The sequence below is a fragment of the Chelonia mydas genome, unplaced genomic scaffold (assembly GCF_015237465.2).
Source record: "Chelonia mydas isolate rCheMyd1 unplaced genomic scaffold, rCheMyd1.pri.v2 scaffold_83_arrow_ctg1, whole genome shotgun sequence".
NCBI classification, from domain to species: Eukaryota; Metazoa; Chordata; order Testudines; family Cheloniidae; genus Chelonia; species Chelonia mydas.
In genome coordinates this window covers 25,086-52,483 of record NW_025111285.1, presented here as the reverse complement: position 1 = coordinate 52,483, position 27,398 = coordinate 25,086, and the positions used below count along the sequence as shown (strand labels likewise).

Genomic DNA, 27,398 nt, shown 5'->3' with positions numbered 1-27,398 from the left:
CCAGTAAAACAGATGGTTTATTAGACGACAGGGACATGGTCTAACACAGAGCTTGCAGGTGCAGAGAACCGGACCCCTCAGCTGGGTCCATTTTGGGGAGCAGTGAGCCAGACAACCACGTCTGCACTTCACTCCATGTGTCCAGCCAGCCCCAAACTGAAACTCCCTTCAGCCCCCCAACCCCCTCCCCTGGGCTTTGTCCCTTTCCCGGGCCAGGAGGTCACCGGATTCCTTTGTTCTCCAACCCTTTAGCTCTCACCTTGCAGGGGGGAAGGGCCCAGGCCATCAGTTGCCAGGAAACAGGGTGTCGGCCCTTCTCTGTGTCCAGACCCCTGCACACCCCTTAGGGCTCTGCAACAATCATACACCCTTACCCCACCACCTAGAGACTTAAGAACTGTTTAGGGGAAACTGAGGCACCCCCACACTATTCAGAGGAACCATTAAGAACAGTCCCACTTCGTCACAGCGCCCCGCCCTGCTACACAGCCCCCCCACCCCCAAGCAGGCTTCCAGTGACCTGACCTCCGACACCCCCGCCCCCGTTGCTCTTCCTCCTTGTCCTTGTCTCGCTTCCCAGGCAAAGAGTCACCTGGTCGCAGTCCCCTCCTGGGTCTCAGGTTATGAAGGGCACCGGAGCCACCTCACCTGCCCCCGAGGGTCTCAGCCAAAGTCCCACACCCCTATTCCCACCACCGATCCACTGGTGCAGCACACAGGGAAACTGAGGCACACACAATATTAGTGTAGGACACTAAAACTCACATGCAACATAACAAGATGAATAAAACCCCGCTTTGTCACAGGGGGACCCGCTGGGGGGTGCCCTGAGATTTCTCTTCCTTCCCCACCTCCCCCCAAGAGTCTGTGGCATCCGGACACCTGGGTTCACAGCAGGGGTCTCCTGAACTCCAGCCCCCCAGAACAGTCCGTGGTGCCCAGCTGCCTGGGTTCACAGTGGCGGGGGGGAGGAGGGGAGTCCATGGTGCCCGGACACCTGGGGTCGCAGCTGGGTGTCCATTCTCCGCAGCTGATGTCCTCACTCGCTGGGGTCGGGGGGTCAGTCTGGGGGAAACAGACAGATTCAGGACAGGCAGCTGTAATACCAGGGCAAGCCGGGGCGGGGGGGGCGTGCAGCCCCCCCACAGCCACCAGCCAGCCCCACTGTGTGTGGTGGGGAATAAACTCCTTCATTACTCCACCCTCCCTAGTTGGCTCTGGCCTGTTTCTTGGGGGCGGAGGGGGTGGGATCCGGGAACTCCATGCAGGGGGGAGGACAGCTGTGGGGCCATGCTCCAGCATCGGGGGAGGGGTCCCATAGGGACTATTGGGGGCGGGAGGAGCAACTGGGGATCAAGGGAAGGGGGTTCCCATGGGGAGAGTGGGGGCAGTGCAGGGGGGAGGGAGGGGGCACCCTATAGGTGGAGCTCAGGGCAATGGGGGGTGGTTAGTGCTGGGGGGCAGGGGGCACTGGGTGGGATAGAAGGGCAGGGGTGTGGATGGGGGGGGTCACTCACCTGTTTTGAGTGTGGGGGGGGCAGGGCGGTTCTTCCCCAGGTCGCTCTGAGCCAGGGTGTCCACCATCCAGTAGAGGGCGCTGGTGCACTTCTCCATCTGGGGGAGGAGTGGGGCAGGTGCTGAGGACCCTGCAGCCCCTCACCCCAGGATCCCCCCCACCTCAGCTGTCCCCCCCTTCCCCCGGACCCCTCAGCCCCCCTCTGCTGCCCCCATTGCCCCTCCTGACCCCCCACATGACCCCTCCTGACTCCCCCACCTCAGCCGTCCCCCCTCTTCCTCCAGACCACTCTGGCCCCCTCTGCCACCCCCTTTGCCCCTCCTGACCCCCCACACGACCTCTCCTTATTCCCCCACCCCATCTCAGTTATCCCCCCGAAGATCCCCCTGTCTTTGTACCCCACGTGTCCCCCAACCCCGTACCTGGGTCTCCAGGGTCTTGAGCCGTCGCTCCTGCTCCCGGACCTCAGCCAATTGCTTCAAGGCCTGGTCGACCCTGCATGGGGGAGGAGACGGGGGGTCACTTGGGGGGCCCTCCGATTCTCCCCCGGATCTCCAGGTGACCCCCACCTCCAATGCTCTCCCCCCCATACTCACCCCAGCCCCAGATTCACCGTTCCCTCCCTGAACCCCCAACCGCACACACCCCAGCTGCTCAATGCACCCCTGACCCCCCATACTCACCCTGCCCCTTCCTCCCTGCACCCCCATACACCCCTCATCTCCAGGCCCCCCCCCGGCCCCCCTCACTTCTGAGACGTCCGCCGGAGCCGCTCGGTGTCGCTGTCCCGTTTCTGGCGGCCCAGGGCTACCAGGTAATTCTCCTTCTGCACGGCCTCCCAGGTGAGCAGCTGGGCGTCCTGCTCCGGGGACAGGTCCCGCGCTGGGGACCCAGGCGTCCGGGCGGGATGGGGGGAGGGGGAGGCAGACACATGAAAAGCAGGCGGGGGCCAGCTCCAGCCCCACATCAACTTGGTGACCCCAGCCCCCCGAAAGACCGGCAGAGCGACCCTCAGATCTGCCCCCCCCACCCCTCCCAGCACTGCCCCCTCCCTCCAAACCCTTGTCCCTGCCCCCAGAGCACTGCCCCTGGTCCTGCCCCACCCCTGCTAGGAGCCCCCCCCCCCAGCCACTCACCGAAGTGGCGGCTCTTGGCAGAGCCCCCCCGGGCCCGGTGGCGCAGCAGCTGGCGCAGGTGGCTGATGATGATGAAGGGGGGGGCCAGGGCCGGCCGGTTGTGATACTCCAGGATCAGGCTGTAACGCTGCGACTTCCAGTAGGTGTCGCTGTTGCCCTGCACCTTGGCAAAGGTGTAACTGGGGGGTGGGGGGAGGGGGATGTCAGACGGGCGGGGGGAGGGGCAAAGGGACACTAGGCTGCCCCCACCAGGCCCTCGCACGCTCATCAACTCGCCCTCTGCATCTGCTAGTGCACTGGGGCCTCGCGCTGGTCAGCTCTGCCTCTGCACATGCGTGTGCATTGGCACCTCGCACAATTGTCAGTGTGTCCTATGCACATGCTAGTGCACCAGGGCTTGCACGCTCATCAGCTCACCCTTTGTCCGTGCCGGTGCTCCAGGGCCTGGCACACGCGGCAGCTCACCGTCCACCCACACCAGTGCACGGGGGCCTTGCACAATTGTCAGCTCACTTTCTGCACATGCTCGTGCACCAGGCCTTGCATGCTTGTCAGCTCACCCTCCACCCTCACTTGTGCCCTGGGGCCTTGCACACTCCTCAACTCTCCATCCACACATTCTAGTGCACTGGCATGTCAACTCACTATTCACGCATTCTCCTTGCACTAGTGCCCGGCACCCTCCATGCTCGCCACACGCACTCATTCGCTTGACCCCTTGCACACACGTGCCCCACTGCACCCTGCCCCTCGGACACTCCCCAACTCACTGCGCACCCCCGGGTGGTACCTGAACATGGCGATGAGCAGGTTGAGGAGCAGGATGTTGGCGACGAGGAGGAAGATGACGAGGAGAACCAGCACCAGCCAGTTGGCGTAAGTGTTCATGCAGGGCGTGCCCTCCTTCGCCCCCGAGTCGTCCGTGCAGTTCGACGCCGCGATCTGCGCTGCAGGGGGTGGGGGGGGTTGAGATCTGTGAGCCAGCCCATCCCCCGCCCCGGGACCAGAGGGGAGCCGGCGCCCCCTAGAGGGGACAGGCCCCGGGCCCCACTCCCCGCCCCCTGAGGCAGCCAGTCCCCGCCCCGGGACCAGATGGGAGATGGCGCCCCCTAGAGGGGACAGGCCCCGGGCCCCACTCCCCGCCCCCTGAGCCAGCCAGTCCCCGCCCCGGGACCAGATGGGAGATGGCGCCCCCTAGAGGGGACAGGCCCCGGGCCCCATTCCCCGCCTCCCTGAGCCAGCCAGTCCCTGCCCTGGGGCTGGGGGGAGCCGGCGCCCCCCAGAGGGGACAGGCCCCGGGCCCCATTCCCCGCCCCCCTGAGCCAGCCAGTCCCTGCCCCTGGACCAGATGGGAGCCGGCGCCCCCTAGAGGGGAAAGGCCCCGGGCCCCACTCCCCGCCCCCTGAGCCAGCCAGTCCCCGCCCTGGGGCTGGGGGGAGCCGGCGCCCCCTAGAGGGGACAGGCTGCTCACCCCATTCGCCGCCCCTGAGCCAGCCAGTCCCCGCCCCGGGACCAGATGGGAGCCGGCGCCCCCCAGAGGGAACAGGCCCCGCGCCCCATTCCCCGCCCCCCCTGAGCCAGCCAGTCCCCGCCCTGGGGCTGGGGGCAGCCGTGCCCCGCACCATCGATCTCGTTGAGCGGGATCTGGCCGAAGATCTGCAGGTAAGGCCGGTAGAAGACACGGCGGAAGATCCAGGCCAGGCGCTTGTCACTGGGGTGCAGCAGCCCCTCGGTCGTCACCCCGTAGGCCACCAGCCAGACGGCCAGGAAGAAGAGGAAGAGGAAGACGTCCTTCATCTGTTGGGGGGGAGCATGAGCACCTGGGATGGGTCCCCCCCCAACCCTCCACTGGCCCCCACCTGGTCAGACCCCCCCACAACTCCCACATCCCCTTCCTGGTCAGACCCCCCCACTGCCCCCCACATCCCCCTCCTGGTCAGATCCCTCACTGCCCCCATAATCCCCATGGGGCCCCCACATCCCCCTCCTGGTCAGATCCCTCACTGCTCTCCATAACCCCCACGAGGCCCCCACCTCCCCCTCCTGGTCAGACCCCCACTGCCCCCCACATCCCCCTCCTGGTCAGAGCCCCTGCACTGCCCCCCACAACCCCCTCCTGGTCAGCTCTGTTACTGCCCCCATAACCCCCATGGGGCCCCCACATCCCCCTCCTGGTCAGACCCCCACTGCCCCCCACATCCCCCTCCTGGTCAGAGCCCCTGCACTGCCCCCCACAACCCTCCCTGGGGCCCCCACATCCCCCTCCTGGTCAGAGCCCCTGCACTGCCCCCCCACAACCCACCCTGGGGCCCCCACATCCCCCTCCTGGCCAGAGCCCCTCCACTGCCCCCATAACCCCCATGAGCCCCCCCCATATCCCCTTCCTGGCCAGAGCCCTCCACTGCCCCCCTCAACACAAGAATCCCCCCAAACCCCACCTCCACGCCCCTTCCTACCCTGCCCCCCCTTTTCCGTCCATCCCTCAGCCCCTTCGATCCCCCGCTCACCATCTTGCCCGCGATGATCATCTTGGGGCCCAGCTGTTTGTTGACGGCGAAGATGTGGATGAGACGTAGGGTGAAGACCATGAAGTCCAGGCAGAGCACGGTGCGCCCCAACGGGTAGGTGCCTTGAAACATCCTGTGGCGGGGGAAGGGGGGTGAGCCGGGGCCCAACCTCCCCAGCACAGCGGGGAGCTGCCCCCAATCCCCTCCCCAAACCACAGCCAGGGACCCCAGCTCAGTCGGGGGGTGATTCTGGGCTGAGGTGGGGGATGGGTCAGGGGGACCCCAACACCCTCCCCGCTCACAGCTGGGGCCGTGCGGTGTGACTCTGTGCCGGGGGGGCAGGTACGGAGCCATGGCTGGTGGGATGGGGGCAACAGGGGTGGGGGGGCGGCACCATGCCTGGGCAGGGATGGGAGACTGCGGGTGCCAGGGGCTGGAGGCACCGTGCCCAGGCAGGGGGATGGGGAGACGGGAGGCTGCGGGTGCCAAGGGCTGGGGGCACCATGCCCAGGCAGGGGGATGGGGAGAAGGGAGACTGCGGGTGCCAGGGGCTGGAGGCTCCGTGCCCAGGCAGGGGGATGGGGAGACGGGAGGCTGCGGGTGCCAAGGGCTGGGGGCACCATGCCCAGGCAGGGGGATGGGGAGATGGGAGGTTGCGGGTGCCAGGGGCTGGAGGCACCGTGCCCAGGCAGGGGGATGGGGAGATGGGAGACTGCGGGTGCCAGGGGTAGGGGGCACCATGCCCAGGCATGGGGATGGGGAGATGGGAGGCTGTGGGTGCCAGGGTAGGGGGCATCATGCCCAGGCAGGGGGATGGGGAGATGGGAGACTGCGGGTGCCAGGGGTAGGGGGCACCATGCCCAGGAAGGGGGATGGGGAGATGGGAGACTGCGGGTGCCAGGGGTAGGGGGCACCATGCCCAGGCAGGGGGATGAGGAGATGGGAGGCTGAGGGTGGGGGTGCTGAGCGATGGGGGGATGGGAGGCTGCGGGTGCTAGGCCCATGGGGATGCTGAGCGAGGGGGGGCCGGGAGGCTGCGGGTGCCAGGGGCTGGGGGCTCCATGCCCAGGCAGGGGGATGGGGAGATGGGAGGCTGCGGGTGCCAAGGGCTGGGGGCACCGTGCCCATGCAGGGGGATGGGGATATGGGAGACTGCGGGTGCCAAGGGCTGGGGGCACCGTGCCCAGGCAGGGGGATGGGGAGATGGGAGGCTGCGGGTGCCAAGGGCTGGGGGCACATGCCCATGCAGGGGGATGGGGATATGGGAGACTGCGGGTGCCAGGGGTAGGGGGCAACATGCCCAGGCAGGGGGATGGGGAGATGGGAGGCTGTGGGTGCCAGGGTAGGGGGCATCATGCCCAGGCAGGGGGATGGGGAGACGGGAGACTGCGGGTGCCAGGGGTAGGGGGCACCATGCCCAGGCAGGGGGATGAGGAGATGGGAGGCTGAGGGTGGGGGTGCTGAGCGATGGGGAGATGGGAGGCTGCGGGTGCCAAGGGCTGGAGGCACCGTGCCCAGGCAGGGGGATGGGGAGACGGGAGGCTGCGGGTGCCAAGGGCTGGGGGCACCATGCCCAGGCAGGGGGATGGGGAGATGGGAGGCTGAGGGTGGGGGTGCTGAGCGATGGGGAGATGGGAGGCTGCGGGTGCCAGGGGCTGGAGGCACCGTGCCCAGGCAGGGGGATGGGGATATGGAAGACTGCGGGTGCCAGGGGTAGGGGGCACCATGCCCAGGCAGGGGGATGAGGAGATGGGAGGCTGAGGGTGGGGGTGCTGAGCGATGGGGAGATGGGAGGCTGCGGGTGCCAGGGGCTGGAGGCACCGTGCCCAGGCAGGGGGATGGGGATATGGAAGACTGCGGGTGCCAGGGGTAGGGGGCACCATGCCCAGACAGGGGGATGGGGAGATGGGAGGCTGTGGGTGCCAGGGTAGGGGGCATCATGCCCAGGCAGGGGGATGGGGAGATGGGAGACTGTGGGTGCCAGGGGTAGGGGGCACCATGCCCAGGCAGGGGGATGAGGAGATGGGAGGCTGAGGGTGGGGGTGCTGAGCGATGGGGAGATGGGAGGCTGCGGGTGCCAAGGGCTGGAGGCACCGTGCCCAGGCAGGGGGATGGGGAGATGGGAGGCTGCGGGTGCCAGGGGCTGGAGGCACCGTGCCCAGGCAGGGGGATGGGGATATGGGAGACTGCGGGTGCCAGGGGTAGGGGGCACCATGCCCAGGCAGGGGGATGGGGAGATGGGAGGCTGTGGGTGCCAGGGTAGGGGGCATCATGCCCAGGCAGGGGGATGGGGAGATGGGAGACTGCAGGTGCCAGGGGTAGGGGGCACCATACCCAGGAAGGGGGATGGGGAGATGGGAGACTGCGGGTGCCAGGGGTAGGGGGCACCATGCCCAGGCAGGGGGATGAGGAGATGGGAGGCTGAGGGTGGGGGTGCTGAGCGATGGGGGGATGGGAGGCTGCAGGTGCCAGGCCCATGGGGGTGCTGAGCGAGGGGGGGCAGGGAGGCTGCGGGTGCCAGGGGCTGGGGGCACCATGCCCAGGCAGGGGGATGGGGAGATGGGAGGCTGTGGGTGCCAAGGGCTGGGAGCACCGTCCCCAGGCAGGGGGATGGGGAGAAGGGAGACTGCGGGTGCCAAGGGCTGGGGGCACCATGCCCAAGCAGGGGGATGGGGAGATGGGAGGCTGCGGGTGCCAAGGGCTGGGGGCACATGCCCAGGCAGGGGCATGGGGAGATGGGAGGCTGTGGGTGCCAGGGGCTGGGGGCACCATGCCCAGGCAGGGGGATGGGGAGATGGGAGGCTGCGGGTGCCAAGGGCTGGGGGCACATGCCCAGGCAGGGGGATGGGGAGATGGGAGGCTGCAGGTGCCAAGGGCTGGGGGCACATGCCCAGGCAGGGGGATGGGGAGATGGGAGGCTGCGGGTGCCAGGGCCATGGGGGTGCTGAGCGAGGAGGGGACGGGAGGCTGCAGGTGCCAGGGGCTGGGGGCACCATGCCCAGGCAGGGGGATGGGGAGATGGGAGGCTGCGGGTGCCAAGGGCTGGGAGCACCGTCCCCAGGCAGGGGGATGGGGAGATGGGAGACTGCGGGTGCCAAGGGCTGGGGGCACCATGCCCAAGCAGGGGGATGGGGAGATGGGAGGCTGCGGGTGCCAAGGGCTGGGGGCACATGCCCAGGCAGGGGGATGGGGAGATGGGAGGCTGCGGGTGCCAGGGCCATGGGGGTGCTGAGCGAGGAGGGGACGGGAGGCTGCAGGTGCTAGGGGCTGGGGGCATCATGCCCAGGCAGGGGCATGGGGAGATGCGAGGCTGCGGGTGCCAGGGGCTGGAGGCACCATGCCCAGGCAGGGGGATGGGGAGATGGGAGGCTGGGGTTGCCAAGGGCTGGGGGCACCGTGCCCAGGCAGGGGCATGGGGAGATGGGAGGCTGCGGGTGCCAGGGGCTGGGGGCACATGCCCAGGCAGGGGGATGGGGAGATGGGAGGCTGCGGGTGCCAGGGCCATGGGGGTGCTGAGCGAGGAGGGGACGGGAGGCTGCAGGTGCCAGGGGCTGGGGGCACCGTGCCCAGGCAGGGGCATGGGGAGATGGGAGGCTGCGGGTGCCAGGGGCTGGAGGCACCATGCCCAGGCAGGGGGATGGGGAGATGGGAGGCTGGGGTTGCCAAGGGCTGGGGGCACCGTGCCCAGGCAGGGGGCATGGGGGGACGGGGGACGGGTGGCTGGGGGCTTCGCCCAGGCCCGCTGGGGTCTCACCGGCAGACGGCCCCCAGCAGGAAGAGCCCCAGGGCGGTGAGGTCGAACTGGTTCCAGGGGTCCTGCAGGTAGGCGCGGGCGCGCTGGGCCAGCGGCCGGCTCCCGGTGAAGCAGCCCTGGCGCAGCTCCTCGCACAGCAGGGTGAAGACCCAGGCGTAGAGCAGGACCTCGGCGGCGTGGGGGCCTTCGGGCGGGGGGCGCGGGAAGTCCAGCAGCAGCACGTAGGAGAAGAGCAGCAGGAACAGCAGGTACATCACCACGTTGCCCAGGAAGGCTGTCACCGGCGCCCCCCAGAACCGGCGCCAGCACCAGAGCCAGGCCCAGCCCGGCCGCCGGGGGGAGCTCAGCGAGGACGCCGACCTGCCGGGAGCGGGGTCAGATCTCAGCATGGCGGGGCTCTGGCTTGTGGGGGGTCAGATCTGAGCATGGCGGGGCTCTGCCTTGTGGGGGGGGGTCAGATCTCAGCATGGGGGGGCCATGGCCATGGGGGGGGCTCTGGCTTGCAGGGGTGGTTAGATCTCAGCATCGGGGATTCAGCCATGGGGAGGTCTCTGAGCTGCAGGGTGGGGGGGGGTCAGATCTCAGCATGGGGGGGTGACACCCTGTGTCACGAAGTGTGGGGGAGTCAGGGCCCTGCACCCCCCCTCTTCCTGCGATTCACCGTGACTCTCAGCCAGCCAGTAAACTGGAAGGTTTATTGGACGACAGGAACACGGTCCCAAACAGAGCTTGTTGGTACAACCGGGACCCCTCAGATAGGTCCTTCTAGGGGGCAGGGAGCTTAGACCCCAGCCTTGGGGTTCCCTCCGTTTCCCCTGTCCACTCCCAACTCAAGACCCCCTCCAGCCAACTCCCCCAGCCTCCCCCCGGCTCCTCCTCCAGCCTTTCATAGAATCATGGAAGATCAGGGTTGGAAGGGACCTCAGGAGGTATCTAGTCCAACCCCCTGCTCAAAGCAGGACCAGTTGCTTCCCGGGCAAAAGGTGTCACCTGGCCCCAACCCCCACTCCTGGCTCAGGTTACATGCTCAGGTATCATCCCTCCAGTGAAGCTCCCCCTGCTATCCCCAGTAAAACTCCCCCACAACATTCCCAGGTCAATCGGCCCCACTCCCTGCTCCGTCACACCCTGGCACCCCAAAATCCGCCACAGCCATGGAATGAGGATGTGTTTTGTGCCAAATCTGCCTTGTAAGGTATCATTCGAAAAGTCTCGATCTGCTGGACACTAATATCGCTGTGTGGTGTGTGCAGCTGTCGCATGAGAAGTTATGAAGTTTGCGAAGTGGGAATGTTCTTAATGTTTTCTCTGAATACTGCGTGGGTGCCTCAGTTTCCCCTATGCAGTTCTTACATATCTAGGTGGTGGGATAGGGGTGTGTGATTATTGCAGAGCCCTAGAGGGCAGGTGTGATGCCATCTGCACAAAGAATGGCCGACACCCTGTCTCCTGGCAACTCATGGCCTGGCCCGCCCCCGCCCCCGCCCCCGTAAGGTGCCAACTGAAGGTGTTGGAGAACAAAGAGATCCCGTGGCCTCCTGGCCCCGGGGAGAGACAAAGGCCCGAGGAGGGGCTGGAGGGAGTTTCAGTTTGGAGCTGGCTGGGACCTGACTGAGGGGTCCTGTTTTCTGCACCTACAAGCTCTGGTTTGGGCTGTGTTCCTGTCGGCTTATAAACCTTCTGTGTTACTGGCCGGCTGAGAGTGACGGTGAATCGCAGGAAGTGCGGGGTGCAGGGCCCCGACTCGCCCACACTCCGTGACAGTAAGTGTCTGTGTTACTGGAACATGTCGCGAGGTTGGGGACACCCACAAGCCTCCTTTCTGGTATGCCGGTAAAAAGGCCAACCAATGCTAATGGCTCGTTGAGGAAAAAGCCACACGCACAAGGGTCACTCCAGGAACTGGGTACGCTAGAAACCTCTCCGACACAATGGGAACTGTTTGACCCGGCTGACAGCAAGAGAGTTTTCCAGCAAGGGGGGAGAAGGTATCAAAGGGGGACAATGACATCACGGGGGGACCTCACTTTTCCTGCAACACCTGGAAACACCTGAGGGGCAAGGACTGAACTGGGGGAAGTGCAGGTCCCAGGCTAGAGGGATTTCTAGCCTGTGTATGAAAACCTGGGGAAACCAAGGCAGCTTGTGCCATCAGAATCTGCCAGCCCGTTTATCGCTCCAGGGGAGAATTTGTTCATTCATCTCCTGTCTATCTAGCGTGTTAAGCTCAGTTTGCGGTTTTGTTTATTTGCTACGTAATCTGCTCTGATCTGTTTCCTATCCCTTAGAATCTTTTGTAGTTAATAAACCGGTTTTTGTTCTGTCTAAACCCAGTGTGTGGAAATGATCACAGGGGGCAGGAAGCTGTCCATATCTCTCTCCACATTAAGCGAGGGGGCGAATATCAGGAGCTTACGCTGTGCAGTGCAAGACGGGATCACTTTGGGTTTACACTCCAGGGGGCGGGGGGGTGCCTCAGGAACTGGGAGGGGACTTTGAGCCTGATCGCAGCATCTGTGTGTGTAGCCGCAGCTGGGTGTGTCCCGACCTGGGTGTGTGCTGGTGGAAGTGTAAGACCAGGAGCGGGTCTGCTCTGATCTGGGAGGGGACAAGGGCAGGACCCCTCAGCACCATGGGATCCAATGTATGAGGCACCCCAGCCCCCTCCCCCCCGGGCTGCCCCCCTTACCCCGTGAGGATCTCCTCCACGGGGCATTTCCCGTCGGCATCCAGGTTCTCCAGGGTGTGGGGCTTCTCCTGCTGCAGATCCTCCTCCATCGCCCTGGGGGGTGGGGGTGGGGAGAGAGATAGACTGAGTTTGGGTCCTCGGCGCTGCGAGCTTCCTCCCAGCAGTGCCCCCAGCTGGGGACCCCGGCGCTGCAAGCTTCCCCACAGCAGTGCCCCTAGCCGGGGACCCTGGCGCTGCAAGCTTCCCCACAGCAATGCCCCAGCCAGGGACCCCGGCGCTGCAAGCTTCCCCACAGCAGTGCCCCTAGCCGGGGACCCTGGCGCTGCAAGCTTCCCCACAGCAATGCCCCAGCCAGGGACCCCGGCGCTGCAAGCTTCCCCACAATGGTGCCCCCTTATGTAGCTGACCCCCTCCCCGGGGCCCCCCCAGCACCCACCTGAAGGTGATGAGGTTGGTGAAGATGAGGGGGGGGCAGAAGAAGGTGAGGAGGAGTTTCCAGACGGGCGTGGACCTTTCCATCTCGCCCCACCAGTTCTGGGTCAGCAGCGCCTACGGGCAGCAGGAGGGAGGGGAGGTTAGCGCTGGGTGGGGGTCACTTCTTACCCACCCACCCTCCAGGTCCCCTCTCCAAATCTTCCCCCTCCCCCTGTACCTGCACCCCCCGTACCCACACCTGCCTTGTACCTGCCCTCCCATACCTGCCCCGCCCCCATACCAGCCCCCCCGTACCTGCACCTGCCTTGTACCCACCCCCCCGTACCCACCCCCTATACCTGCCTCGTACCTGCCCTCCCATACCTGCCCCGCCCCCATACCTGCCCCCCCGTACCTGCACCTGCCTTGTACCCACCCGCCTGTACCCACCCCCTATACCCGCCTTGTACCCGCCCTCCCATACCCACCCCGTCCCTGTACCCGCCCCCCCGTACCTGCACCCCGTCGTGGGCAAAGAAGCACCGGGCCTCGGCCAGCCAGGCGAGCTGCAGGCAGGTGGCGCCGCCCCAGAGGTGGGAGCGACGCACGAGGAGCTGAGAGGCCCGAGACTCGCTGTTCCCATAGCACTCGCCGAACACGCCTGGGGGATGGGGGGGGGTCAATGGTGACACCCCCGGGACCTCCCAGCCCCCCTCGCACCCCCGTATCACCCCCTGCACTCCTGTATCACCCCCTGAACCCCCTGTACTGCTCCCTGCACCCCCATATCACCCCCTGCCTGCCCATCCCCCCTTCGCCCCCCATACCTCCCCCTGCACCCCTGTACCACCCCCTACACCCCCCGTACTGCCCCTGAACCCCCGTACTGCCCCCTGCATACCCATCCCCCCTTCACCCCCTATACCGCCCCCTGCACCCCTGTACCACCCCCTGCACCCCCCGTACTGCCCCTGAACCCCCGTACTGCCCCCTGCCTGCCCATCCCCCCTTCGCCCCCCATACCTCCCCCTGCACCCCTGTACCACCCCCTGCACCCCCCGTACTGCCCCTGAACCCCCATACTACCCTCTGCATGCCCATCCCCCTTCACCCCGCATACCGCCCCCTGCACTCCTGTATCACCCCTGAACCCCCTGTACTGCCCCCTGCACCCCCATATCACCCCCTGCCTGCCCATCCCCCCTTCACCCCCCATACCTCCCCCTGCACCCCGTACTGCCCCTGAACCCCCGTACTGCCCCCTGCACGCCCATCCCCCTTCACCCCGCATACCGCCCCCTGCACTCCTGTATCACCCCTGAACCCCCTGTACTGCCCCCTGCACCCCCATATCACCCCCTGCCTGCCCATCCCCCCTTCGCCCCCCATACCTCCCCCTGCACCCCTGTACCACCCCCTGCACCCCCCTGTACTGCCCCTGAACCCCCGTACTGCCCCTTGCACGCCCATCCCCCCTTCACCCCGCATACCGCCCCCTGCACCCCTGTACCACCCCCTGCACCCCCCTGTACTGCCCCTGAACCCCCGTACTGCCCCCTGCACCACCATATCACCCCCTGCCTGCCCATCCCCCCTTCGCCCCCCATACCTCCCCCTGCACCCCTGTACCACCCCCTACACCCCCCGTACTGCCCCTGAACCCCCGTACTGCCCCCTGCACGCCCATCCCCCTTCACCCCGCATACCGCCCCCTGCACTCCTGTATCACCCCTGAACCCCTCTGTACTGCCCCCTGCACCCCCATATCACCCCCTGCCTGCCCATCCCCCCTTCGCCCCCCATACCTCCCCCTGCACCCCCGTACTGCCCCCTGCACCCCCCGTACTGCCCCTGAACCCCCGTACTGCCCCCTGCACGCCCATCCCCCTTCACCCCGCATACCGCCCCCTGCACTCCTGTATCACCCCTGAACCCCCTGTACTGCCCCCTGCACCCCCATATCACCCCCTGCCTGCCCATTCCCCCTTCGCCCCCCATACCTCCCCCTGCACCCCCGTACTGCCCCTGAACCCCCGTACTGCCTCCTGTCTGCCCATCCCCCCTTCACCCCCCATACCTCCCCCTGCACCCCGTACTGCCCCTGAACCCCCGTACTGCCCCTGCACGCCCATCCCCCTTCACCCCGCATACCGCCCCCTGCACTCCTGTATCACCCCTGAACCCCCTGTACTGCCCCCTGCACCCCCATATCACCCCCTGCCTGCCCATCCCCCCTTCACCCCCCATACCTCCCCCTGCACCCCGTACCACCCCCTGCACCCCCCGTACTGCCCCTGAACCCCCGTACTGCCCCCTGCACGCCCATCCCCCCTTCACCCCCTATACTGCCCCCTGCACCCCTGTACCACCCCCTGAACCCCTCTGTACTGCCCCCTGCACCCCCATATCACCCCCTGCCTGCCCATCCCCCCTTCGCCCCCCATACCTCCCCCTGCACCCCGTACCACCCCCTGCACCCCCCGTACTGCCCCTGAACCCCCGTACTGCCTCCTGCACGCCCATCCCCCCTTCACCCCGTATACCGCCCCCTGCACCCCTGTACCACCCCCTGAACCCCTCTGTACTGCCCCCTGCACCCCCATATCACCCCCTGCCTGCCCATCCCCCCTTCGCCCCCCATACCTCCCCCTGCACCCCTGTACCACCCCTACACCCCAGTACTGCCCCTGAACCCCCGTACTGCCCCCTGCACGCCCATCCCCCTTCACCCCGCATACCGCCCCCTGCACTCCTGTATCACCCCTGAACCCCCTGTACTGGCCCCTGCACCCCCATATCACCCCCTGCCTGCCCATCCCCCCTTCGCCCCCCATACCTCCCCCTGCACCCCTGTACCACCCCCTGCACCCCCCGTACTGCCCCTGAACCCCCATATCACCCCCTGCCTGCCCATCCCCCCTTCGCCCCCCATACCTCCCCCTGCACTCCTGTATCACCCCTGAACCCCCTGTACTGCCCCCTGCACCCCCATATCACCCCCTGCCTGCCCATTCCCCCTTCGCCCCCCATACCTCCCCCTGCACCCCGTACCACCCCCTGCACCCCTGTACTGCCCCTGAACCCCCATACTACCCTCTGCATGCCCATCCCCCTTCACCCCGCATACCTCCCCCTGCACCCCGTACCACCCCCTGCACCCCCCGTACTGCCCCCTGCACCCCCATATCACCCCCTGCCTGCCCATCCCCCCTTCGCCCCCCATACCTCCCCCTGCACCCCGTACCACCCCCTACACCCCCCGTACTGCCCCTGAACCCCCGTACTGCCCCCTGCACGCCCATCCCCCTTCACCCCGCATACCTCCCCCTGCACCCCGTACCACCCCCTGCACCCCCGTACTGCCCCTGAACCCCCGTACTGCCCCCTGCACGCCCATCCCCCCTTCACCCCCTATACTGCCCCCTGCACCCCTGTACCACCCCCTGAACCCCTCTGTACTGCCCCCTGCACCCCCATATCACCCCCTGCCTGCCCATCCCCCCTTCACCCCCCATACCTCCCCCTGCACCCCGTACCACCCCTGCACCCCCGTACTGCCCCTGAACCCCCGTACTGCCCCCTGCACGCCCATCCCCCCTTCACCCCCTATACTGCCCCCTGCACCCCTGTACCACCCCCTGAACCCCTCTGTACTGCCCCCTGCACCCCCATATCACCCCCTGCCTGCCCATCCCCCCTTCGCCCCCCATACCTCCCCCTGCACCCCTGTACCACCCCTACACCCCAGTACTGCCCCTGAACCCCTCTGTACTGCCCCCTGCACCCCCATATCACCCCCTGCCTGCCCATCCCCCTTCACCCCGCATACCTCCCCCTGCACCCCGTACCACCCCCTGCACCCCCGTACTGCCCCTGAACCCCCGTACTGCCCCCTGCACGCCCATCCCCCCTTCACCCCGTATACCGCCCCCTGCACCCCTGTACCACCCCCTGCACCCCCCGTACTGCCCCTGAACCCCCATATCACCCCCTGCCTGCCCATCCCCCCTTCACCCCCCATACCTCCCCCTGCACCCCTGTACCACCCCCTGCACCCCTCTGTACTGGCCCCTGCACCCCCATATCACCCCCTGCCTGCCCATCCCCCCTTCGCCCCCCATACCTCCCCCTGCACCCCGTACCACCCCCTGCACCCCCGTACTGCCCCTGAACCCCCGTACTGCCTCCTGCCTGCCCATCCCCCCTTCACCCCCCATACCGCCCCCTGCACCCCTGTACCACCCCCTGCACCCCCCGTACTGCCCCTGAACCCCCGTACTGCCCCCTGCATGCCCATCCCCCCTTCACCCCGTATACTGCCCCCTGCACCCCTGTACCACCCCCTGCCTGCCCATCCCCCCTTCGCCCCCCATACCTCCCCCTGCACCCCTGTACCACCCCCTGCACCCCCCTGTACTGCCCCCTGAATCCCCGTACTGCCCCCTGCACGCCCATCCCCCTTCACCCCGCATACCGCCCCCTGAACCCCTGTACCACCTCTGGACCCCCCCATACTGCCCCCTGCACCCCTGTACTGCCCCTGCACGCCCCATACCGCCCCCTGCACGCCCAGCCCCCCATCACCTCCATACAGCCCCCTGCACCCCCATCCGCCCATACTGCCCCCTGCATCACCCCCTGCACCCCCCTGCACTGCCCCCTGAACCCCTGTACTGCCCTCTGCACCCCTGTACCACCCCCTGGACCCCCCATACTGCCCCCTGCACCCCTGTACTGCCCCTGCATGCCCCATACCGCCCCCTGCACGCCCATCTCCCCATCACCTCCATACCGCCCCCTGCACCCCCATCCGCCCATACTGCCCCCTGCACCCCCCCTGCACCCCTGTACTGCCCCTGCATGCCCCATACCGCCCCCTGCACGCCCATCCCCCCATCACCTCCATACTGCCCCCTGCACCCCCATCCGCCCATACTGCCCCCTGCACCCCCCCCCATACCCCCCACACTGCCCTGCTCCCCGTCTCCTCCGCCTTCACCGATGGCCAGGGTCTGGAATTTCATGGCCAGCTCCTTCATGTCCACGGCCTCCTGCGCATCCGATTCGAGGTGGGAGAGTTCCCGCAGGATCCGCGTCCCCACCAGCGCCCCCCCCACCGCGTCCGGGGCCTGCGGGGGAGAGGGTTACAGAGAGAGACACCCCCCGGCGACCCCCGGATCTGCGTCCCTGCCAGCGCCCCCCCCATGGTACTCCCACCTCCCCCAGAGGGTCTCCCACTCCCCCCAGCACCCCCCCCATGGTACTCCCACTCCCCCGAGGGTCTCCCACTGCCCCCAGCATCCCCTCGGGTCTCCCCCCAGCTCCCCTTCCCCCGGGGGTCTCCCCCCACCCCCCAGCTCCCCGCCCCCTGGGCCCCCCTCACCATCTCCCAGCAGTACGTGGCCATCTCGCCCCGATTGAGCAGCACGGCCCAGATGAAGAGGTCAGTCCAGGGGTTCCGGGTGCACTGGTCACGGTACAGGGGGTCCCCATCCAGCAGGGGACCCTTCTTCTGGGGGGGCGGGGAGAAAAGGGGGAAGGGTCAGAGCCACGTGGATGAGGAGACCCCTGCTGGCAGCCCCCCCATCTTCCCCCACCTCCCCCTGCAACCCTCAGGGTCCCACCCCAGCCTCCTGCTCCCTATGCCCCCCCGACATACCCCTGCCCCATTGTGACCCCCATCTTATTGCACCCACATACCCCAGCCCCCCAGCATACCTCAGCCTCCTTGGGTCCCCACCCTGCCCCCATCAAGTAACCCGGCCCTCTTGTCCCTGCAGGTACACCAGGCCCCCTGTACACCCCCTCCTCTCGCATCCCTGCCCCCTTTGCCCCCCCCGGCCAGCCCCCCAGTGCACCCCCTCCTCCCATGTCCTTGGCCATGTACCCCAGGCCCCCCAAGCTCCCCACCTCCCACGTCCCTGCCCCCCTTGGCCCCTCACATACCCCAGCTCCCTTGGAGTCCAGGGGGTGCAGCCTGGCATAGAAGGGGGCGCAGACGTCGCCCAGCAGCTCGCGGAGCAGGCGGGCCACCTGGGTCAGGGGGCAGTCGGGGGGGCGCTCCACAAGCTGGTAGTGGGGGGGCTCGGGCCCCCCATGGCGCCGCGCCAGCAGCTGGTGCAGCAGTGAGGCCTCGGGGACCCCCCGGTACAGCTCCTCCAGGCGCCCCCAGGTCAGGAACTTGCCCAGGTCCAGCCCGTTCTCCACGAACAGACGCACCAGGGCCGGGCGGTCCCCCAGCAGCGCGTCCCGCATGGGCTCCTCCAGCAGGGGGGGCTGTGGGGTGGGGGGGAGAGAACCCAGGTTAGCACCTGCCCTGTGAGCACCAGCCCCCCCCAAGAGCCCCCAAGGACCCTGGACACCCCCCCCAGAGTGTCCCCCCCACCTCTGTGCCGGCTCCCCAGCTCCCCTCTCAGCTCCCCATGGGGGTCCCTCCTCCCCCTACCCCCCAGAGCTCCCCCTCAGCTCCTCCCCCGGAGTCAACCCTCCCCCTGCTCCCCTGAGGGCCCCCAGCTCCCCCTTCTGGGATCCCCCTCCTCCAGGGTCCTCCCAGCTCCTCCCTCAGGGTCCATTGCCCCGCCCCCCCTCACCTCCCACTGGATGTCTCCACGGAAGAGCTCAGAGCGGGCGATGTCCACGCGGTTCCAGGCCACAGCCAGGCGCAGCTCGTCCAGGTACTGGGTGGCCTCACCGGTCAGGTGGCCGCCTGTGGAGGGGCAGGGGGCGGGACGACTGTGGTAGCTGTGTGACTCAGTTTCCCCACCCTGGCAGCCTGGCGGGGATGGGGAGGGCTCAGCCCAAAGGCAAGCCGCGTCAATGCAGCTTGAATGTGTCCACACGGGACTCAGTGGGGAGCCACGGAGCCGCGCTGAATCCGGGCAGGGGTCTCTGCTGTGGTGGGCCAATCTGGGGGGCTCCCCCTCCCCCAGACCAGGAGGACAGTCGCTGGGCCCAGCTGCTGTGGGGTGCAGCCAGCCCCATAACCATGAATACTCCGAGAGGTGGGGAGGGCGGGAAGGTGGCAGCGGGGGAAGTGCGGGATACCCTGGGGAATCATAGAATCATAGAATATCAGGGTTGGAAGGGACCTCAGGAGGTCATCTAGTCCAACCCCCTGCTCAAAGCAGGACCAATCCCCAATTAGTGGGTGGGGAGATCCCAGGGGGAAGAGCAGCATGGGGGGGACTCTGTGGGGGGCTGGGGGGGGGCTCACCTCTGACCAGAGCTTTGAGCAGCACCGTCTCAAACTCCTCCAGCCCCTCCTCGTCCGAATAGACAGTGACCAGGTCCCGCCGCGCCAGGATCTCCTCCACCTGGGGGGGGCAGGTCCGACACCCCATGACACCCCCAAACTCCTGCACCCCTCTCCCCACAGCATCAGGATCCACTCCACCTGGAGGGCAGGTCTGACTCCCCGTGACCCCCCTGCATCCCGCTCCCCACAACGCCAGGATCCGCTCTGCCTTGGGGGGCAGGTTGGACACCCCATAACCCCGCTGCACCCCTGCACCCCTTTCCCCACAGTGCCAGACTCCGCTCCACCTGAGGGGCAGGTCTGACACCCCATGACCCCCCCCCACAGCCCCTCCCCACATTGTCAGGATCTGCTCCACGGGGAAGGGGGGGGCAGGTCCAACACCCCGTCACCCTACAGCGCCAGGATCCACTCCACTGGGGGGGGAGGTCTGTAAGAAGTGAAGATTTTCCCTCATTACGTTGTATGTGAGTCTGTTTTGCATGAATGCTATGTGTGCCTCAGTTTCCCTGTGTATTACACCAGTGTCTGGGTAGCGGGAATAAGCATGTGTGACTTTTGCGGGGGCTGCTCCAGCTGCCTGCAGGGATGCTATGGCCGTCCCCTTCCTAACCGGAGACCCCGGAAGGGGATGCGACCAGGTGACTCTGTGCCCTGGAAGTAGGGTGACCAGACAGCAAATGTGAAAAATCAGGACAGGGGTGGGGGGTAATGGGAGCCTATGTAAGAAAAAGACCCAATAATCAGGACTGTCCCTATAAAATGGGGACAACTGGTCACCCTACCAGGAAGGAGAGGGAGACCAGAGGGAGGGCAGAGCTCTGCCCTACGCTGTGTTCCTGGTCCTCCCCATGCCCATCCAGCCAGCCGAGACTCACTCGCTTCCAGCTGCCTGGCCTCTGCCCTGCCCGTTGCTCCTCCTGCAGCCTCTGTCTTACTTCCCGGGCCAGAGTCCCCTGGTCGCATCCTCCTCCGGGGTCTCCGTTTACAAAGGGGCAGCCAGAGCATCCCTGCAGGCAGCTGGAGCTGCCCCCAGGTAAGTCACACCTGCTTATTCCCACCACCCAGGCACTGGCGCAATACACAGGGAAACTGAGGCACACACAGCATTCACACAAAACAGTGAGACTCACATACAACGTATCAAGGGAAAATCTTCACTTCGTCACAAGGTCCGACACCCCATGAACCCCCGCTCCCCGCAGTGCCAGGCTCCGCTCCACCCTGAGTGCTTGGGTCCCGTTGAGGGCGGGGCTGAGGGGTCAGTCCCTTGAGTCCCCCCCCCCCCCGGATGCCTGGGTCCCCGGGGGGGCTGTGGTACCTGCTCGGCCAGGCCTGGCACGTCGGCGGGCGGGAAGCGTCCCTGCAGCTTCTCCTGGATCAGCACCCGGCTCTCCTGGCCCGGCTGCACGTCCTGCAGGATCTGGGCCAGACAGTCGGCCGCACCCCCGGAGCCCCCCACCAGGAGGCAGGGGATGTCCGCCTCAGCGGCCTCCCGCACGCGCTGGAGGGGGGAAGGGGGGTCAGCGGAGGGGCAGGGTGTCCCCCTCCCACTCCACAGCCATCAACACCCCCCCGTGTCCCTCTCCCACACCCTGCCCCCCCATTCCCCTTGTTCCCCCTCCATCCCCCCATTCCCCTCCCCTCCCCCAGTCCCCCGGGGCTGTGTCCATTCCCCCCCCCCAGTCCTCCCCTTACCGTGACCATGGAAGCGTTGCCCCCGATGACCATTACCAGCACGGGGATCTCGATGCTGCCAGTTCCTGCAAGACGGCGATCGGGGGGAGATTGTCAGTGCCGGGGGGGGGGGGGGGCGGGCGGCAGGAGGGGGCGGGTGACAGATCCGGCCCCAGGGAATAGCCAAAAACTAGTGTGTCGGCACAGGCTGGTCTTGTGGGTTCTCTCCCCACCCCTGGGACCAGGACGCCTGGGTTCTCTCCCCACCCCCGGGGACCAGGACGCCTGGGTTCTCTCCCCACCCCTGGGACCAGGACGCCTGGGTTCTCTCTGGGTGGGGGAGACCACGACCCGCTCAGGGGATCTCGCCCAGGGGAGGGAAGGGGGGCAGCCTGGGGCGGGGCACTCAGAACTTAGGGGGCGAGTAACGGGGGGTGGAGGGCAGATGTGGTTAAGGGCTCAGGAAAGGCGACTAACCCTGGTAACCATGGCTGTGGTGCGTGTGTAGCTGTGGTAGCCATGGCGCCGGGTGAGTGTGTGTGTACAATCGTGCTAACCCTGGCGAGGGGGAGTAACCATGGTAACCTGGCCAGGGAGTAACCAGGGGGCTGTGACCATGGTAATCGGGCTGGGGGTAACTGTTGTAACCGGACCAGGGGAATGTGACCGTGGTAACCAGGCCCGGGGTAACCGTGGTAACCGGGCCGGGGGGGTGCGACTGTGGTAACCGGGCCCCCTGGTAACCAGGCCAAGGGTAACCAAGCTGGGTGCAAGCGAGGTAACCGGGCCGGGGGTAACCAGGGTAACCGGGCGGGGGTACTCACCCCTGGCGCCCACCCTCTGCTGGGCGATGTGTTTCTCCAGGTGGGCGCGGAAGCGGCTCTCGCCCCCGGGGCGCCCCCGGGAACCGTCGTCCACCAGGAAGAAGAGCGAGTGGTTACTGTCCAGGGGGCAGGCGGTGCCCGCGGGGGGGACCCACCAGTAGCGGGCGGGGAACGAGCCCTGGTGGGGGAGAGCGGGGGAGGGGGGGCTTGGTGACAGGCCGGACCCCCCCGAGAGACACCCCAGCACCCAACCCGACCCCCCCGCAAAGACCCTCCAGCACCCAGCTCGATCCTTCCCCCCGCCAGCCTCCAGTCCATCCCCCACAGAGACCTCTCCCTGGTACCCAGACTGGAGCTCCCCCAGGCCCCCCCCAGAGAGCCCCCAGTGGCCCACGCCCTCCCCCCCCCCGCTGCCAGGATCCCCCCACCCGTACCTTGGGATTGACGAGGGCCTTGCGGTTAGCAACGACGCCCCAGGGCGCGATGCCCATGGCCACCACTCGGGTGCAGGGGCTGGTGCTGCCTGTTGCATGGTCCCGGACGGCCTCCCCGACATGTCGCCCAATGCCGGCCTGCAGGCCCCCGGTCATGATCCATGCACCTGGGGGGGTGGGCAGGGAGCGTGGCACTGGCTGAGAGTGTAACACACCCCTCCCAGTGCCCCCCCACTCCCACATACCCCCATCTCCCCTCCCCGCTGTGTCACACCCAGAGCCTGAATGGGACACAGGCACAGACTTGACCCATCCCTCAGGCCTGGGGGTGTGTGCACCTGGGGGCGCAACGTCGCACCCGGCTGCCGAGCATGGATCTGTGTGTGGGTGTCAGTGCAGGGCAGCGCGTGTGCGCGGGGGGTCTCGCTGGGCACGCAGAGTCCACACATTCAGCGGTGCAGCAGCCTCGGAGCATGTGGCAGGGCTTCCCCGCCAGTGGGACAGGGCGTGCCCTTTTGCACCCACACGTGTGAGAGCACAGAGCGCACCGGCATTTGCACAGAGCATGGCAGTGTTTGCACGGAGCACACTGGCGTTTGCACAGAGCGTGCCAGCATTTACACGCACGTGGCAGTGTTTGCACGGAGCACACTGGCGTTTGCACAGAGCGCACCAGCATTTGCACGGAGCATGGCAGTGTTTGCACGGAGCACATTGGCGTTTGCACAGAGCGCACCGGCATTTGCACGCACATGGCAGTGTTTGCACGGAGCACACTGGCGTTTGCACAGAGCGCACCGGCATTTGCACGCACGTGGCAGTGTTTGCACGGAGCACACTGGCGTTTGCACAGAGCGTGCCAGCATTTGCACGCACATGGCAGTTTGCACCGCGCACACTGGCGTTTGCACAAAGCGTGCCAGCATTTGCACGCACATGGCAGTGTTTGCACGGAGCACACTGGCGTTTGCACAGAGCGCACCGGCATTTGCACGCACATGGCAGTGTTTGCACGGAGCACACTGGCGTTTGCACAGAGCGTGCCAGCATTTGCACGCACATGGCAGTTTGCACCGCGCACACTGGCATTTGCACAAAGCGTGCCAGCATTTGCACGCACATGGCAGTGTTTGCACGGAGCACACTGGCGTTTGCACAGAGCGCGCCAGCATTTGCACGCACGAGTGCGTTGCACGCCCAGCTTTCCACCGCTGCTTGGCCCGAGAGAGGGCGGGGGGGCCCACCTGTGCTTTGTGCCGCCTTCACCAGCCCCTTACGCAGCAGGTCCCGGAGCCAGGCCCGGACGGGGGCCTCCCCGTCACCCCCGACAACTGACACCACGAGGTTGGGAGGGGAGGTTTTCCAGTGTTCGGTCACCAGGTTGTAGGCGAGCGCAGGGTCCGAGGAGTCCGACAGGCGAATGAACTGGCCGGGGGCAGTGAGGAACTGATCAGGCGGTGCCCCTCACTCTCGCCCCGCAGCCCCAGGTTCCCCCCCTCCCCCTCCAGCACTGCCGGTGCCCCTCACTCCCGCCCCGCAGCCCCTCACCTTGCTGGATTTGCCACCGGCCCCCATGAACTCCAGCTCCCCAAAGGCGTCCGTGGGCCCCTCCGTGGTGTGCTGGGCGGAGTCCCATTTGCTGACGATGGCCGTGCCGAAGGCGTCTTCCACGGCCACAGAGACGTGCTCGGCCCGGGGGCTCCCGCACTGGCACCGAGGGGGGGTGCTGGGGACGAGACGGGGGTCATGGGGGGGCTGAGGGGTGGCACTGGGAAAGCATGGTGCAGGGGGGCAGGGACAGGGTCACTGGGACACGGGAGGGAGCAGGGGGTCACTGTGGGGAAGGGGGGTCACAGGGGCCTACACTGGTAGAGGTGGGGAGGAGATGGGGTCATGGGGAGCCTGGGGGGCACTGAGAGGAGAACCAGGGGTGTTGGGGGGCAGGGACAGGATCACTGGGACACTGGGGGGCAGGAAGGGGTCACTGGGGGGCAGAGGGGTCAACAGGGGGCTGCTGCATGTGATGAGACACCCCGGCGTGCACTTGACAATAATACCTGCAGTGCGGGAGGGAGGGCACTGGCGGATCCCCGGGCACTGGGGGAGCAGCCTCAGGGCATCCCCAATGGGGGGGACCCCACTCACCCCGTGTCCTGTGGATCCTCAATGTAGGTTGTGCAGGTTTTCTTCTTGAAGCGTTTGGGGATCCAGGCCTGGAGTGGGGGGGGGGTGTGTGGAGGAGCCAGGTCAGGGTCTGAGAAAGAGGAACCCCCCCAATGCCCCAATCCCCAGAGCCCTCCCAATCGTGGAGAGGGGACCCTCAGAGCCCCCCAATCCCCAGAGCCCCCCCAGTCCTGGAGAGGGGACCCTCAGAGCCCCCCAATCCCCTCACAGCCCCCCCACCCTGGAGAGAGGGGGCGCTGTCTCCTGCCCCCCAGGTGCACCCTATGCCCAGGAAGCTCGGTGTCTGGATGCCCCATGCTGCCCGTCACAGCCCTGGGGCAAGGGGCCCCATACCTGATCTCGCTGTTTGTCCCTGCCCATGGTGCCAGGCTAGGCTGGGGCAGTCAGATCCGGAGCCCGCAGCGTCTGGAGCCCAGGGAACCCAGCGTCTCACCTGGCAAAGGTGAGTCCAACTCTCTCCGGTGCTGTGGCCCCACCCAGCCAGAAACCAGCCTGACCAGATCGAGACACCCACGCGCTCGTGTGTGTGTGGAGGGGGAGGCAGGAAACACCCTGCTGCCAGTCAATCTGGAGTCACCACTGACTGCAGCGGGGTCAGGTTCTGTTCTCAGCGCCCAGGGTCAGTCCGGAGGCACTCCTGTTTGCAATGCAGTCAGGACTGGATTCTGATCTCAGCTCCGGGGGTTGGGTGTGTGTGTGATGAAGCGGGACTGTTCTTAATGTTTCCTCTGAATATTGTGGGGGTGCCTCAGTTTCCCCTAGGCAGTTCTTAAGTCTCTAGGGGGTGGGATAAGGATGTATGATCTTTGCAGAGCCCTAGAGGGCAGGTGTGTGCAGGGGTCTGGACGCAGAGAATGGCCGACACCCTGTTTCCTGGCAGCTGATGGCCTGGGCCCTTCCCCCCCCCCCGTGCAAGGTGAGAGCTAAAGGGTTGGAGAACAAAGGAATCCGGTGCCCTCCTGGCCCGTGAAAGGGACAAAGCCTGGGCCGGGGGTGGGGGTGGGGTGGGGGTGGGGGCTGGAGGGAGTGTCAGTTTGGGGCTGGCTGGGGACATGGAGTGAAGGGCAGATGTGGTTGTCTGGCTCCCTGCCCCCCAAAATGGACCCGGCTGAGGGGTCCTGTTCTCTGCACCTACAAGCTCTGCGTTAGACCATGTTCCTGTTGTCTAATAAACCTCTGTGTTACTGGCTGGCTGAGAGTCACGTCTGACTGCGGAGTTGGGGGGCAGGACCCTCTGGCCCCCCCAGGAGCCCACCTGGTGGACTCACTGGGGAAAGTGCCCGGAGGGGCAGGGGAGGCTGGAGGCTCCGGGCAGGCCCCAGGAAGGTGGAGCTGGAGGAGCTGTGTGTCCTGCAGACAGGCTGCTCCCGGAGAGGAGACTCCCCCAGAGTCCTGCCTGGCTTCGTGGGGAGCAGATCCAGAGCATCGCCCAGGGACCCCATGACAACTGCAACGATCATACACCCTTATCCCACCACCTAGATACTTAAGAACTGCATAGGGGAAACTGAGGCACCCCCACTATATTCAGAGGAAACATTAAGAACAGTCCCGCTTCATCACGGGGATGGGGGCGGTGGATGGATTGTTCAATCTGGAGGCCTCCCCCCGCTCCCCTGCACTGGGGCAGGGCCAGCTCAGGCCTCCTTGGTAGGGGGCCCTACCCTGGGGCAGAGTTCACAGCCAGGACGCCCTGAGCAATCATCAGGTGTATCCGTACCGCACCCTCTATCCAGCCCGGAAGGGGTGGGGAGGGAACCGATCCCGGGGGGGGACATGCCTTTGAGCCAAGCCCTTCCCCCCCCCTCCCCGGGATACGGAAGCCCCCGCCTCACACTCTCTCAGGCACCAAACCCCTGTTTGCCTCCCCCGCAGCATGAGGGTGGTTTGCATTAGTGTGTCCCCTCAAAGCCGGGCTCACCCCCCCCCCCAGGACATTGCATTTATGTGGGGGGGCTGCCTGTGGGGGCCCCTAAAGTCCCCCCACCCCAGCAGCTGTCTCCTGCATAGGAGCTTCATAACAGAGGGGCTGGGAGCCCAGACTCCTGGGTTCTCTCCCTGGCTCTGGGAGGAGAGTGGGGTCCAGTGGTTAGAGGGGGAGGGGTCTGGGAAAGAAGGGGGGGTCCGTCCCCTACGGGTCGTGTGTGGGGCGTTCGGTGCCCGGCTGGCCCAGCGCCCTGGATGGATGCCCATGGCTGGGAATGGGACACCCGACTTGGCCCCTTGCCCAGCAGTGAGCGTCCGGGCTGCGGGCAGCCAGGTATTTATAGCCCCCCCGCCCCCCCATCGCTGCCCTCCTCGGGTCCCATCAGCACATTCCTGCCCCGAATGCCGCTGCCCCCTATTGGGGGGGGAACGGGGGGGGTCGAGCTAAAACCGAGCCACCAATTTCTTTCCCCTCCCCCTCCACGCCCCAGGTCACCGAGAGCCAAGGAGAGAACCCAGGCGTCCTGGCTCCCAGCCCTGCCCCCACTACAGGACCCATACCCCGAGCTGGGTGACCCAGCTGCCGGGGCGGGGGCTGCTATTTATAACCTGCCCTGGCATTCAGGGGGAGGGGGACATCTCGAATAAGGGCAACGAGGGGCCTGTGGGGGCCGGGCCAGGCCACCATTGGCGGGGGGGGGAAGCTGGACAGCTGCAGCCGTCGCTCAGAGGACCCCGGGGCATCCGTGGCTCCATGCTGCTCAGCGCCGTCCTGCGCCCCCATGGCCCCCCCCACAGCCTGGCTCCTGCTGGGCCTGCTCTGCACCCTGCAGCCCCCCGCGGCCCACGGCAACCATCACCACGGCGACGTGGAACCCCCCCAGCAGGCCCAGGGGCAGCCGCATTGCCATGACGACCCTAGCCCTGGCCACCATTGCCACGGCGACGTGGAACCCCCCCAGCAGGCCCAGGGGCAGCCGCGGCGTCCTGACAACCCTGGCCCCGGTGACAGGGGGCCCCAGGAGCAGCTACATCACCACGGCAATCACCACGGCGAGGAGGAGCAGCCCCATGGTCGCCAC

At 66.8% G+C, this 27,398-nt stretch overlaps 1 protein-coding gene across 1 annotated transcript; it reads right to left on the bottom strand.

The window, feature by feature from the left end:
* On the bottom strand, positions 1-25,097 carry TRPM4 (transient receptor potential cation channel subfamily M member 4). The gene is made up of 25 exons (XM_037888869.2): positions 24,724-25,097; positions 24,352-24,419; positions 23,755-23,932; positions 23,451-23,631; positions 22,207-22,373; positions 21,773-21,950; positions 20,970-21,034; positions 20,593-20,775; positions 19,230-19,329; positions 18,607-18,722; positions 17,963-18,292; positions 17,400-17,528; positions 17,016-17,145; positions 12,532-12,677; positions 12,039-12,151; positions 11,603-11,695; positions 8,914-9,273; positions 5,160-5,292; positions 4,275-4,449; positions 3,443-3,599; positions 2,653-2,831; positions 2,266-2,398; positions 1,939-2,011; positions 1,518-1,614; positions 1-1,065 (listed from the first exon to the last, which is right to left on the bottom strand). Exons 1-25 carry the CDS (start codon positions 24,748-24,750, stop codon positions 1,061-1,063), a joined length of 3,516 nt encoding a protein of 1,171 aa, XP_037744797.1. The 5' UTR covers positions 24,751-25,097; the 3' UTR covers positions 1-1,060.
* Between the last annotated feature and the right edge of the window lie 2,301 nt (positions 25,098-27,398).

Bases quoted from the DNA above. Each gene is read 5' to 3' on its own strand.
- TRPM4 (XM_037888869.2), bottom strand. From the start codon at position 24,750: ATGGGCAGGGACAAACAGCGAGATCAG. The intron at 23,933-24,351 runs GTGAGTGGGGTC...TCTCGTCCCCAG, and splicing joins GAGGATCCACAGGACACGGG to CACCCCCCCTCGGTGCCAGT. The intron at 12,152-12,531 runs GTACGGGGGGGC...TGCTGCCCGTAG, and splicing joins TTGCCCACGACGGGGTGCAG to GCGCTGCTGACCCAGAACTG.